This window comes from Anticarsia gemmatalis, chromosome 25, assembly GCF_050436995.1.
Source record: "Anticarsia gemmatalis isolate Benzon Research Colony breed Stoneville strain chromosome 25, ilAntGemm2 primary, whole genome shotgun sequence".
Classification (NCBI taxonomy): Eukaryota; Metazoa; Arthropoda; class Insecta; order Lepidoptera; family Erebidae; genus Anticarsia; species Anticarsia gemmatalis.
In genome coordinates, this window is record NC_134769.1 from 1,872,421 (window position 1) to 1,886,069 (window position 13,649).

The 13,649-nt window shown below is 37.9% G+C and overlaps 1 protein-coding gene across 7 annotated transcripts in view; it reads right to left on the reverse strand.

The window, feature by feature from the left end:
* The window catches only part of Itpr (Inositol 1,4,5,-trisphosphate receptor), a 136,804-nt gene that overhangs the window by 54,753 nt on the left and 68,402 nt on the right, over positions 1-13,649 (reverse strand). For 4 of the 7 annotated variants that reach the window (XM_076131178.1, XM_076131175.1, XM_076131176.1 and 1 more), the window contains exons 5-24: positions 12,344-12,463; positions 11,623-11,740; positions 10,872-10,984; positions 10,223-10,453; positions 9,426-9,538; positions 8,684-8,824; positions 8,113-8,197; positions 7,503-7,663; positions 6,849-7,014; positions 6,187-6,330; positions 5,594-5,738; positions 4,996-5,152; positions 4,257-4,356; positions 3,685-3,863; positions 2,946-3,101; positions 2,347-2,544; positions 1,652-1,758; positions 656-685; positions 473-552; positions 126-260 (exon numbers count right to left, since the gene is read on the reverse strand). In XM_076131178.1, the coding sequence (XP_075987293.1) occupies positions 126-260; positions 473-552; positions 656-685; positions 1,652-1,758; positions 2,347-2,544; positions 2,946-3,101; positions 3,685-3,863; positions 4,257-4,356; positions 4,996-5,152; positions 5,594-5,738; positions 6,187-6,330; positions 6,849-7,014; positions 7,503-7,663; positions 8,113-8,197; positions 8,684-8,824; positions 9,426-9,538; positions 10,223-10,453; positions 10,872-10,984; positions 11,623-11,740; positions 12,344-12,463 (2,679 nt within the window). The remainder of the gene's footprint in view (positions 1-125; positions 261-472; positions 553-655; positions 686-1,651; positions 1,759-2,346; positions 2,545-2,945; positions 3,102-3,684; positions 3,864-4,256; positions 4,357-4,995; positions 5,153-5,593; positions 5,739-6,186; positions 6,331-6,848; positions 7,015-7,502; positions 7,664-8,112; positions 8,198-8,683; positions 8,825-9,425; positions 9,539-10,222; positions 10,454-10,871; positions 10,985-11,622; positions 11,741-12,343; positions 12,464-13,649) is intronic. The other 3 variants (XM_076131180.1, XM_076131179.1, XM_076131177.1) reach the window with 1 other exon arrangement.

Below are 13,649 nucleotides of genomic sequence, written 5' to 3' on the forward strand. Positions count from 1 at the left end.
TAAACTTTAATATATTATTATAGTACCTTTTCTGAATAAAAGCCTCTCATTTACAAGTACAGGGAGCTGTGCAATTTATGTACACACGTTATAGATATGTGTATGAAAGTATGTTGCATGTGTACCTGCAAGATCTCGATGATCTTGAGCTTGGTGTCCATGACGAGCGGGTGCTCGCGCGCCAGCATGAGCGCCGACGCGCTGCGCTGCAGCCCGCTGCCCGCGCCGCCGCCACCGCCCGAGCTGGTGCCGCCGCTCGACTGCACCAACACTTACATTATTACATTGGCTCTCAAAAACTCTAAATATTTAACTAAATCCCCAAAATAGTCATTATTTCGAGGAAGAACAAATTTGATTTTCATTTTAATTATAAAAGACGACTAGATTAATATCTGAAATCGATACATAGTGCATACTTGATAATTTTAATAATAAAACCTGTAATAACATTGCCAAATATTTAACTCACATTTCTGGTCACAGTGCCCAAAGTTATAGAGGTCATCACGGTTCCCATGTCACCGATACTGCGTAGGACTCCACCCTCAGCTAAAAAATAGGAAAAATAATTTAAGTAACTTAAATACATTACTTTTCTTCTATTCAATGACATAACGTAAATCGCCGTTTTATTGTAATACGAAATACTTACGTTTCTTCATACATTCTTGTTTTTCCTGAGCTGCTTGTAAAAATAAAGTATATCGAGTATTTGTTCTGAGCCTGGATGTTAATGTATCTATATAAGTATGTATTTAGAAGTATATAAGTATGTTTATCAGTTATTTGGTTACCATAGTACAAGCTCTGCTTAGTTTGGAATCAAATGACCGTGTGTGAGTTGTCCAATGATATTTATTTAATATTTATTTATTTATTGCTTGAACGTTTTATGTCGGTAAAACTAAGGTCTACACTGTCACACAATTTACTTTATACGTAGAATCAACTGTCAGGGCACACCTAGCTCTCGTTAGGCCCGCGATTACGTTAAGGGCGCGTTCCCACTATGTCGTAACGATTAATTTATCGTTGGACGACTGTCGTCTTTAGCTGTTCCCATTATAACGATTATTTGTCGTCAAAAAATGTTATCGTATAGTGACTGTCGTATTTAGCCGTCCCCACTGTCACGATAATCTGTCGTCACTGCAAACTGTAGACGATAGTAAGTCGTGTCGTTCTATATGTGAACACCTCCATTTAAACATATAAGCCACGACACTTAAAACTACACGATTATCTGTCGTCACGACGTACTGGGAACGCGCCCTAAATGTACGCCCGCGACGGGCACCCGTGCCGTGAACACGTACATGCACGCTGACGGTGTCCGTGGGACTACAATAAGGCCCGACATGGGGATCGAACTATTATATATTATTTTGTACCTATATGTTTTATTTTTTATTGTAACAGGTATTTAATCTTTCTTTACATGTATGAAGTGTATCTTTTTACTCATTTTTAAATTGTAATTGGCAGTTTCAATCACCTTGAATGTACAACGAATTGGATTATTCTGTAATGTTGTTCATTTCTAAATAAATAAATAAATGATACAGTGGAATCCTTTAATACAGGATCGCGCGGCCTTCTGCTTGACGCAATTTAAGGTTTTACTTAAACAAATGTATAAAGTACTCACACTCCACCTCACCGGAGAGAGCGTTGGTTTCGTTGAGCAAGTCCATAGCGGTGACGCAGTCCAGAATGCTGAGTAATGTCTTTGTCAAGCGGAGTAGATCGCTGAAGCTGTACACAACATGATAAGATAAACTTTATTACAAACAAACAAATATAATTTTTTGTAAATCTAAATAATGTAATTAAAAACTTATAGGCTTAATCAAATTTAGTTGTACGACGACTTACCCTCTTATTCATAGACACACTATAAACCAATTTTAGTTAAAAAGCTACTTAAATATGTTTTCTCTTTTTCATAACGGTAAGGAGTGAAAGAAACAAAACTCTTTATAAGCCTCTCATAACTTCATATATTTTTATGAATAAGAGGGATAGTTTCTCTCCTAAAACCAAGCATGTCTTTATGAAGTAAATCTTATAGCCTCTTTGCGTTACCGCAGCAGCGGTTAGCCGCGCGGCAACAGTTTATACAACCGCTCGGCAGTTCATGGCAGTTAAGTGCAATTACAGGCGTTTGCACATTATACTGTAACCGCGCGGTTAGCCGTTAGTGCCTAAGGGAGCTTAGTTTTGGATGTTCATAATCGGACAAGTATTATCTAATATAACATTTAAACTTCAAAAAATATTTTGTAATTTAATGTACTAAAGTAAACCTTAAAATTATGAAACTAAAGTCCAAACTTTACTTACCTATAAAATCCAAAATAAATCAGTTCTCTAGCCAGTTTGACGACTTCAAAGGTGAGTTTGTTTTGATCATGGTCACTAAAGTACCACGTCTTAGTGACCACGTTACATAGGTAGTTCTCTACGAAGCGGATGGTGGACGCGAACTGTTCTTTCACCTTCTCGCGGTTCGCGTCTGGACCGCCTTTCACGCATTGGTAGCTGAGAAAGAATAATTAAAATTAATAAAAAAAAAGTTAAATAGTTGCTTGATTCACAGCTGTAAACTAGAAGCTTATAAAAAAACGCAAATGATTACATACAAATATATCCTATCTGAGACACCCATATAGATTTAAAAGTCGTTATATGCTTTGAGTACCAACGAAAACACAAAAAATTACAATATAATTTGAATCTAACAAAAATACTAGCTTACAACGTCATTTTGCAATAATTATACCTACAACTCAGAAAAGCCTAAGCTATTGTCTATATAAGTATAAGTCTTATAAATAAGAGAGAAAAGAAAAAGACTTTATTCAGAACTTTTTCGTTATTTGTACACAAGAGAAGTAATAACAGTCTTGTTATATTGTGTAGATACGTAGGTATAAACTCACTCATGTATGTGTATCTGGTCGCAGACCTCGGTCCAGAGCCGCGCGTACTTGACGGGCGTGACGGGCTCCTGCGGGTCGCGGTCGGCGTGCAGGTGCAGCATGAGGCGGCAGAACGACGCGCGCACCTCGTACGAGAGCGACGCGTTTGACATACATCTGCACAACAAATGAATGTATTAAGAACTTACGTACGGAAATCAAAATATACAGGGTGTGGCGTAAATAATGGATAATCCTTTACCAGCGGATGGGCGACGACCCGACTGATGTAAAAATTTAAATATATCTCTGGCATAACTATCATAGTTTTAGAAATTTCGGCCATTTTGTATGTTTTAAAAAAAAACGATTTACGCTCGTACTGGTACATAACTCAAAGTGCTTGGCCAGACTGAGCACGCGAGTGCGGGCGCAGCCGTGAAATGGAAATGGACCATCTTATACATAAAAAGTTCCTGAGTGTTTCGGAAGTCATTTAAATTGTGGGTCCCGGCTGTCATTTTCGAAGATCTTTGACAATCAGTAGTCAGAAGCTTGAAAGTCTGATACTAGTCGTACGGAAAGGAATCGTTTTATAACCCAGGTAACTGGGTTGTGGAGGTCCGACAGGCAGCTGCTCCATGTAAAATACTAGTATTCAGCTGCATCCGGTGAGACTGGAAGCCGACTCCAACATAGTTGGGAGAAAGGCTAGGCTGATGACATTAATCCTTGTCCAATAGTATTAATGTATACTTACTTCAATATCAAATGTATATGCAGTTGCGGCGAGAGACTGTTCAGCGCCAGATACTGTCTGTTGAGACACATGTTGGAGAACAGGTCGAGCTGATGCCGGTAGTAGTCCAGGATGGCTGCAGACTCGCCATTCGGTTCCACCCTGGCCTCAGCCGCCAGTTCCGAGAGGAGACGGGAATTCTGTGCATAGGAAATTCAACTTTAGTTGGTAAGTTTCAAAGTTAATTTTTTAATAACTCTTGGTTGCAGTCGAAGGAATTTATCTTTCCCGTGCAATTATAAACAGCAAATTAATCATTAATTGTCGGTGTCCACGGGACGCGTCGGTGCAACGGAACGTAAATATTAAGTCTATGAAGATTTATACGCAGATTACTTTAACTGGATTCTCTATTACTATCGACTACAGACAACCGGCTAGCTATCGAAAAATTTTACATGAAAATATGATCAGCGCCTCTACCGAATTCTGTAAGAACTAATAACGAATTGCGCTACGTTTTATTCGTTTTTAGTTACATGCAATTATAACCTAATGTTAGTGTTCTTCGTTTGTAATAATAGTGCACTTACTTTTTTGTTATTCCATAACAGCATAACTTCCTCTTCTACGGTATATTTGTTATCGTCGGGGTCTAATGTCTTGCTATTTTCGTATTTCGTAGAAACCAGTCTGTTGAAGAAATAAGCAAATACTGTTTATATAATTATAAATAAATATAACCCATTAATTTTCCACTGCTGGGCAAGGGTCTCCCCTATAATGAGGGAGGAGTTTATATATATAATAACAAAATAACAATTAACAATAAATTAATAATTTAAAAAACACCCGATGTTTTTTATACTTTTTATGGATTGGCTAGTTAGGTTAAATGTAGTTGTGTTTACGAGATTAGATTTTTTACGAGACAGAGTTAAAGCTATGGCATGTCGACTCCAGTACACAACAGTAATGCCGTCCTTAAAGTTAGTCGATTGATCATTTGATGGTTGACGCTCAGACGTCAATAAATGGTCGGTATGGTTCCGATAGTTATAATAAAAGACAAAAAAAAACGTATTGTAAATGGATACACTGGGAGGAGGCGCCCCATCGAAAGACATACTCAGATCATCATGTCTTGAAAAAAGGTCAGTTGTGTAGTACTCGTAATCGGCGGTCCTGTATGACAAGATGTTTGGATGTGAATGAGGCAAAGCAAGTTTGTAAGGATCGTAGCAAGTGGCATTCTTTGGTCTCTGCCTACCACTGAAAAAATGCGTATATGATGTATGTATGTAATGTATGTAATATATGTAATGATGTTACCTGGTCTCAATAAGTATATCGGAGTTGTTGGGCCACAGCACACTCTTGCAGATGAGCTCCTGCGTGACAGCAATAGCCTTCTTGTTGGAGATGCACAGGTCGCTCAGGTAGTCCAGGAAACGGGACTGCCATGTCTTCATGTTCTTGCGTACCAGCCCTGGACGCGTACATACCATTTAATTCAAGGATCTATAATATTTTTAGAATGCCTAAGTAGTTAAGGTAGGCTAGAATGCTGAACTTTAATGTTGATTTGTTTAGAAGACTTAAAAGCTCTGAGTTTATTAAATACTGTTTTTTTAGTATTACGCTACAGTCTCTTTCTTTCTTTACTAACGAGAGTAGATATGTTTGATATTGACCAAATATCATTATTTTCAGTACGTATTTGGCCGTTACAGGACAAAACACAAACCGGTATTAAGACTGCTTATGTCATCGCATCTCCTGCGCAAACGATTTGATTTCGAGTCCCAAATCGAACCAGTCCAAGTTAACTATTGCTAGTAAACTGTAAAGTAGTTCAGAATTATTTGTGTCGAATTATATCTTAGTGATTTCCTGTAGTGCAGTATGGGTGAGCTGATGATATACATACCGACGAAGGTCTCGATTTCGGAGGCAGTAATGTGCTTCTCCAAAAGCTTCCTGTTGTTGTGCAGCAGTGCCGTGATCGTGTCCTCGGCCAAGATGTCGTAGCCGATCTGCTTCTGCATGAACCCGAAGTGCTTCGCTATGTATTCCTGCAATACAAAGAAAAAGACATAGTTATGACATGCTAGACTGGAAAACCAGACACATTTCTGACAATGATCCGAATTCTCGTCGATATTACTGCAGGGGTCATGGGTTTGATTAAAACACGTAGCAAGTATTTGTGTGATTTATTAACAGTGTCGAGTTCTTGCGTCCGCATGGAAATCAAGGTGAACTTGCATTTAGCATTGTACTGCAAGTAGACATATCAATAAGTTTAATTTTAAAACCATGGGTTAAAAATGTCATGGAGTTAGATTTGTGTCCGAGCAAAGAATTAAAAACACTTCCCGCGTTAACTATGTGAAACCGATCTGATTTTAGAAAAAAGTATCAGTCGTAGAATATTTGTAAGTCATAAATATATATAAAAAATATCATTTTTCAAAGGTAGCAGTCGAATCGGCAGCTAAAATTTACGTTTTAGTTTCGTACCTGGTTTTTCCTATAGTCCTGCTGGCTGAGCCTGAGTATCCTGTAGCAGAGTCGGAAGATGTACTTATAGGCGGCGTAGCGAGGGTCGTGCAACTCCTCGATCTTCAAGAACGCCTCCCCTTCAGCCGTCTCTTGGAATGGACCCTGGGAACACCACACTATGTAAGAAATAGCCTTGCTAACTAGTTGTATTAAGTCATTTCTGCCTTCAGGGTACAAGAATAGAAAGTATTTACATGTCTTTTGTTTTCTATTATTGCCACTTCGTGAACAAATGTAATTACGATAGTTGGGTGAATACTTTTCAATCCGTATATCTTATGTTCAAATACCAATGAGTAAACTTGCTAAGCATCACTCCTCTCATTCGCAAAGACTGTTGCCAAACAATGGGTCAGTCATGGGTTAGAAAAAATTATTCGCGAATATCATAAGCAGAAGTCATTTAAAAACTGAACAGTATTTTATTTTATTACTAGTTTTTAACTATGAAAAATTTAATAATAAGTACGCGATCGTACCCAAAATTATCAAGACGTGCACGTATACGTACCTCCATAGCGTACACGTTCTACCTTTTTTTTACAAATTTTCCATTTGAACTAAATTTCAAGGAGAGCAATATTTTTGCATTATTTTGCGATTTATGACGTCACAGTTACCTGTAATATCTTGAACAGCTGTCTCAGTATGTACTGTTCTCTGAGCAGCTTCTGTCTGTCTCTGTTGGGGTTCTCCACCACCAGGTCCAGGGCTTCCGACTTATTGGGCTCGTTTTCGAAGCCCGCTATAAAGTACACTATGTCTTGAAGTAAGCAGGTTAGTGCTCTGGAAAGAAAAAAAAAAGTGGCATTTATTATTAATATAATAATGTCCTGACCAATATTTGGTTACTAGGTGGCCAGTTTTTTTGCAACTGCCCCCGAGACACAGGTACACTCTTTAACAATTCGCATTCATGTGTCTATACGTGCTTTTTTGAGCAGGAATGTGCATAACTTAGTATTATTAAGTTATTCATGCAGTCATTAAGAAATTTCTTGTCAATCTCTAAACCTACCCGGGATTCGAACCTAAATCTGACCATTCATCGCCGCACCATTTCAGTAACACAATCAAAAGAAACATCATTCTTAATTTTCTTTGCAGAATAATATGATATATGTTTTGGTCCTATTAGCTAAAAATACTTACCTTGATATCGTATTTCAAATTATGTTTTTTAAGACCTGAATTTCCTAGCAGACACTTATAAATTTTTTTTTACGAATTCTTTTAATATAATTAATAAATAGACAATTAAAACTATGTCTTACTTCCTCTCATTATGTTCTATATTCCCGTGCTGCAGTTTGGTCGACAAGGCGGAGAGCACTTTGCACGCGTCGTTCGCGAAGTCTAAGTCTCGCACCTCACTCGGAGATACCGAGATTAATGCGAACGCTTCCTTGTCTTCTTTTATTAGGGAACATCCCACCTGGAAATTGAGAAAAAAGGTCCGATTCAATTAATGTCCCATTGTTTCATTTGGTAACTAGTGGACACCCACAACTTCGTTTGCGTGGACTTTATTAATGAAAAATTCCGTAAATGCCCTTTCCTCAGAGATTTCGGGGTAAAAAGTGAGTATAGGTACTCAATGATTTATGTTTGCAGTTGAATAGTGAACCGTACCGTACATATTTGTATGGAAAAAAACTCTTTAACAACTGCAAACTAAAGTTTGTTTTACGCTTTTTTGCTCATATCTCAGCTTTAATGAGGCGTATCAAAATGATATATAGTTTCATTCAAATCCGTCCCGTATTTCCGGAGATTGATGTGTACAAACAGACGAAGCTTTTTCATTCTCGTGTGTGTAACAATCATTATTAAAAATAGGGTATAATGGAAAGATTAGTTTTCTTTGTGTTCATTTGTTCTTACCTTGGACATGACAGGTTTCTCTTCATCTTTGTCAATGGGAATAGCCGTGGAATGTACCCACGTGTGCGTGCATAAGTGCTGGAGCCTGCGAATTGTATGTGTATCGTGTTAAAGTAAAAATAATAAGTACATATCGATTGACCTAATTGCCTTTTTTAATCTTTTAAATAAATTATGATGGAATAACTAAAGGTATTGGTTTTAGGTGGTGAGTCGTGTTTCATGATTTCCGTCGGAAGTGTTATTTTTTTTCTTTACTTATCCCGTCCCAGTTTTTGGTACTACCACTAGTCCACTAGTCTCTGCCCTAGGCTATTTTCTGCCAGTCACCCAGATAAGTGTAGAAATTCTCACGCAATGTATTTCTTTTTACGCCCAAACATCAACAAGTGTAATAGATTCAAAAAGAAACGCGGGCAGCGCTGCGAGCATAAGCTATTCCAATGAAAAATCTCAATAGCGTTTAGTGACACGTATAAAAAAAGTAAAAAGTGTCGAAATTGGTCTCCAGAATAAATAATGTAAAGAAAAACAGTGTATTTAGAGTTTATTATTAATATGAGTGTGTTACCTGACGTAGCTGCTCTGAGGTACGGGCGAGTCCGAATGTGTCATGGTGGTAGGGTCCAGCTCGAACAGTGTGGCGATTTCTGAGGAGTTCGGCACCGATACCAGCTGGTAAGCTGGCTCGCCGGGTTCCACTGGCTGGTCACTAGAAACAGAGGTTAAAATGATATTAAAATTAATTTATAATGTAATTTTGTTTTAATAAGAAGCTAAGCTGTGCATCTAATTCAATAAGTGTAAATTACGTTCTCGATGATAAGTTGATAGAAGATGATAACATTCTCCATTCTATACTGATATTATAAAGCTGAAGTGTTTGTTTCTTTGTTTGTTTGTACACGCTAATCTCAGAAACTTCTGGTGCGAATTGAAAAAATATTTTTCTAATGGACAACCTATTTACTACGCATTACGTATAACTTTAATTACTCTACGACTGTTAGGAGCGGAGCAGCAACGCAAGATGTTTAAAAAAACGGGGAAAAATATGACATTTAAATTATATGAAGTTGCGCAGGTCAGCTAGTATGTAATATAATGGTCCATAAAAATTCCATGAAAATTAGATTTTAATTAGATTAGAATAGAATTACATTATATAAGTGAAAAAGAGATTGCCGTTGATTAATTTTATATTGTTTTGTTTTCTTTTATGCAAGTATTTGTTGACAATAAAGTAATTTTCATTATTATTCATTCATACGCTATATTGACTTACAATAAAATTATATTGTGCGTATACTAACGGTGGTCTATTACACGCTTCGGCAGCCAGGTAGTGTCCGGTGGCGAGGTGCTTGAACCTAAATATTGAGTTCCAGTGACCGGCGCCGCCGCGACACGGGTCGTGTTGGACTACCTGAAAACATTAAACGAAAAATATTAAGATGGCTGTCTATAGTCCGGATTTTAATCTAAATTACGTCAGTATTAACGTGAATGTATATGTAAAAGTATCCTTTAACTTAAGTTATTTAAGAAATAAAAAGGTTATGCGCTTTATAAAAAAAAAAAAATATTAAGTTATTAATTTGGATATAGGCCCAGTTATATATATAAACAGGCACTAAAACTCAGCAGGGAGATAAACTAAGTGAAGATATTCCGTAAAGTGAGTGAGAGATTAATAAACTTGATATTTCTAATGTTAGCATAGACTGAAGGAAGTAATTACGGAAAAACCTTGATTAAAAGCCTTCTTATATGCATTTATAAAACTCATTAAAACGTATCGCAAATAGAAGAACCAAGATGTCAACAGTACCATATTTTTTTTTATAAAAGACAACTCCCGCACTAAAAATTGCTCTTGTGTCGCGGGAACTTTTACAAATATACAAACAACGGATAGAAAGCACAACCAGACCCGAAACAATTATTTGTGGATCGCACAAATAATTGCTACGTGTGGGAATCGAACCTACGACCTCCCGATGCAGTGGTATCGGCGTGGCGACCTAAACCACTATGCCACGGAGGCAATGAATTACCAAAAAAAAATCAGTATCTATCGCATAAAATACCTTATGAAGAATACCCTCACCTCAATCTCCCACAAAGCCTTACTGCTAGTAGCAGCAGTAGCGCTGGACCGTCCAGTGGTCCTCAGGAACACATGCTGACGCTTCTGGTACTCGTCCATGGTGAGGAACTTCTCCTGCTCGGCATGGAACAGCCTCACCACGTCGCCACCCTTCAGGATCTCTTCCTGGTTCTCCTTGTGTTCTAGGAAGAGGGTCACCTTCCATGACGTTGAGGAGTTCACCACGTTAACCTGGAACATAAAGTTAGGTCATTAGAATTTTTAAGACCATTTGGAAGACTCATTAAATTAATAGTCTTCTGTAGCCAGATAAGACAAGAGAAGATACGCGCAGTCTATCTTGGCCGGCTTGAAGTTAGCAGCAGTAGCTGCGTAGATGACATTTTTTGGAACTAAATGGCGACGTTATGGGGTACCCTTTATAACGTGGCTAATGCATTAAGCATACACCTAAACTCTGGGTTGAGTGCAGGGTTATGTGGGATTCTCCCGCCAGAAGGGCGGGCATACCCACTAAATCGCCACGTGTATCCTCACGGCCGCTTGTGGCGGCGTGCACGTTCAGGGTACCTGCGCAAATGTTCCTTCAAGCCGGTCAAAATAGATTGCGCGTAATGTACTAACGAAAAGATCGTTATTTGATACATACCTCCATGCAACCAATGTTGTCAGGCAGCTCATGATTGGACGATACGTGTAGGACTTGTTGGCCAGCATTCACGGGGTTCATTATTACTTTGTCGCCCACTACTACATTGTCACCTGTAAACAGAAAATACTCTCATTAAACAATATCATTAAAAATAGCTCGATTCTTTATCACTATCGACTACCAAAAACCGGTTAGCTGTCGAGATATTTTGCACGAAAATCTGATAAGCGCCTCTCGCGGTCTCTATAGGAACTATTTTGTCCGCACACTATAAATGTCAAACTCTCGATACACGACAGTACCGACTGTAAAGAATTGCGCGCTACATTGCCATGTCAGTAGAGTTGGCTGCCACAGAGAGGTCCCAGGTTCAGCCATAAACCAAAAAACCTGTACAGATGGCTAGTTTTAAATAGTACTACATAAACTTTTTGTTTCTTTATACCCTATTGCTGTCCAAGCTTGCTACTGCTGGTCAAGGGTGTCTCCCGAACGAGGGACGGCTTAAGCCTTAAGCCCATCACGCTGGCCACTTCATACTATATAATATTGTATACATTAGAAGACATTATTACTCGGCTCACAGTTATTGAATATCTGGCTAAAGTAAATTCAAAGCTGAAGTTATAGGACTAGACAACTTAAAGAACGTAAGTCTTGTAAAATGTTTTATTATATAATGTAGTTTTATGATCATACGAGTATGTTGTTAGGCTTATTGTTTGCTTAAAGACAGTGTCACACTCACCCGTGGATCTCAGCTTGTAGAAAGGCATGACATAGAACCAGGAGCCCTCGTTGCCGTTCGCGTCGAGGTGCACCCTCATCGCGTTCTTCTCCAGCAACGCGGGCAGTCTTTTGTTCACCTGCAACGTAACATAAAGAAATTGATGTCAATTCATTATAGTACTAAAGCTACTTAGCGAAAATACCTTTAGCATAAGAATTTATTTTAGAAAGATTAATACTGGTAGTATTCATCCAGCTAAAATACCTTTAGAATAAGAATATTAGTCGGTTTTGAATGTCGTATGAATCAATTAGTAAACTCTTTTGCAAATTCATCAGTTCCACGAAAGAAAAATAACTTATGACCTCCTAAAAACCCAGCAGTAGCGAAACTATCCGCATATAACGGACTCACCTTTTTTTATTAGATATGTAATAGAGCAGGGTTTCCCAAACTGAACATGACTTATGGATTGGGAAATCCACCGAAGCACTAACCGACTGTGCCGACGGGCAACAAAACAATTGAAAACTCAATTTCTTCATATTGGAAACGGTTAAATTACCAAGAGGTAGGTTACGATGTTGGTAACTTGTTTTACATAGGTCCTAGTTCAGACTACTTTGAGAACATGTATAGTAGAGTAAATGACACTGTCGCTAATTACGTAAAGTTGATGACGTCATTAACTAGACATTTTTGAGATGAAGAGTTTCTTGATTTAAGGGCGTGTACTCACAGTGAGGTATTTGTTGGACTTGACGTGCAGTAGTTGTACGACACTGCCGTACTGCACCACCGTCCCCAACAACTTCTTGTTCTCCAACTCATTTTGTTTCTTCTCTATCTTAGCGGCTTGCTGGAAAACAGACATTTATGCATATTACATCATAGTAAGCAAATGTAGAAATGTGTATTTATTCTTCATGTCAGCTGACCCTATATTCGCTTGCACCCGCGCTTTATAGGGGCTCGAAAGCTGAGGGAGGCCTTATGAATAACTAGCTGACCCGCGCAACTTCGCTAGCGTCACATAAGAGAGAATGGGTCAGAATTTTCCACGTTTTTGTAACACTTTTACTGTTACTCTGCTCCTATTGGTCGAAGCGTGATGATATAAAATATGCTTTTTTTCACGACAAATATTCTCAAAATTATTTATATCTCTTAATATAACGATGTCGCGCTAACACATATCCGCCATTAAAACAGTTGCCATGACAACAGAATGTTGTTAATTCAATGTCATTATAATATTAGTTATTCGCGACTTCGTCCGCCACCTGAATTTTCCCGGGAAATGCGTCATTTTCCCGGGGTAAAAAGTAGCCTATGTCCTTTCTCGGGTATCAAAATATCTCCATACCAAATTTCATGCAAATTGGTTCAGTAGTTTAGGCGTGATTGAGTAGCAGACAGACAGACAGACAGACAGACAGACAGACAGACAGAGTTACTTTCGCATTTATAATATTAGTATGGATATTGAGTTTTTTTATGTAACCTTCAATTTATTAGCGAAATATGGACCTGCATGTATAACAATCTGCATTACGCTTGCTCGTTTTTCCTGAAACGTAGAATTGAGACAACATACTAAAATGTCTGGCAGATATAAGTGTCGTTGATCAATCACTATTCATGAGAGAGATGTTCAAAATTTAATAAAACTGTATTTTTTTTCCTTAAGGTAACTATAAGCTCAAATAGTAGTTCAAATTGAAAAACAAAAGTCTCCCATTTACAAACGAAAGACCTGTAAGTTATTTTATTTTCATTCTATTAATGAGTAAGTATTTGCTTTCAGTTAACATACCTATTTAAAGCAATATTATCTATACACAATGCTACACTTCTGTCAGCAAAGTTATAAGGTAAATATTAAATAAGTTCATTATTGAGAGAGACGCACGTAATTATTTCGCAGGATTTCATTTAGAAATACTCATAAAATCAAATTAGTTTCCACCTTTTTGAGCAGAACGAAAACAGGTGTTTCTTTATTGGAGGAGTTATTAAATATTACGAATTGAGGGCTATTCAAA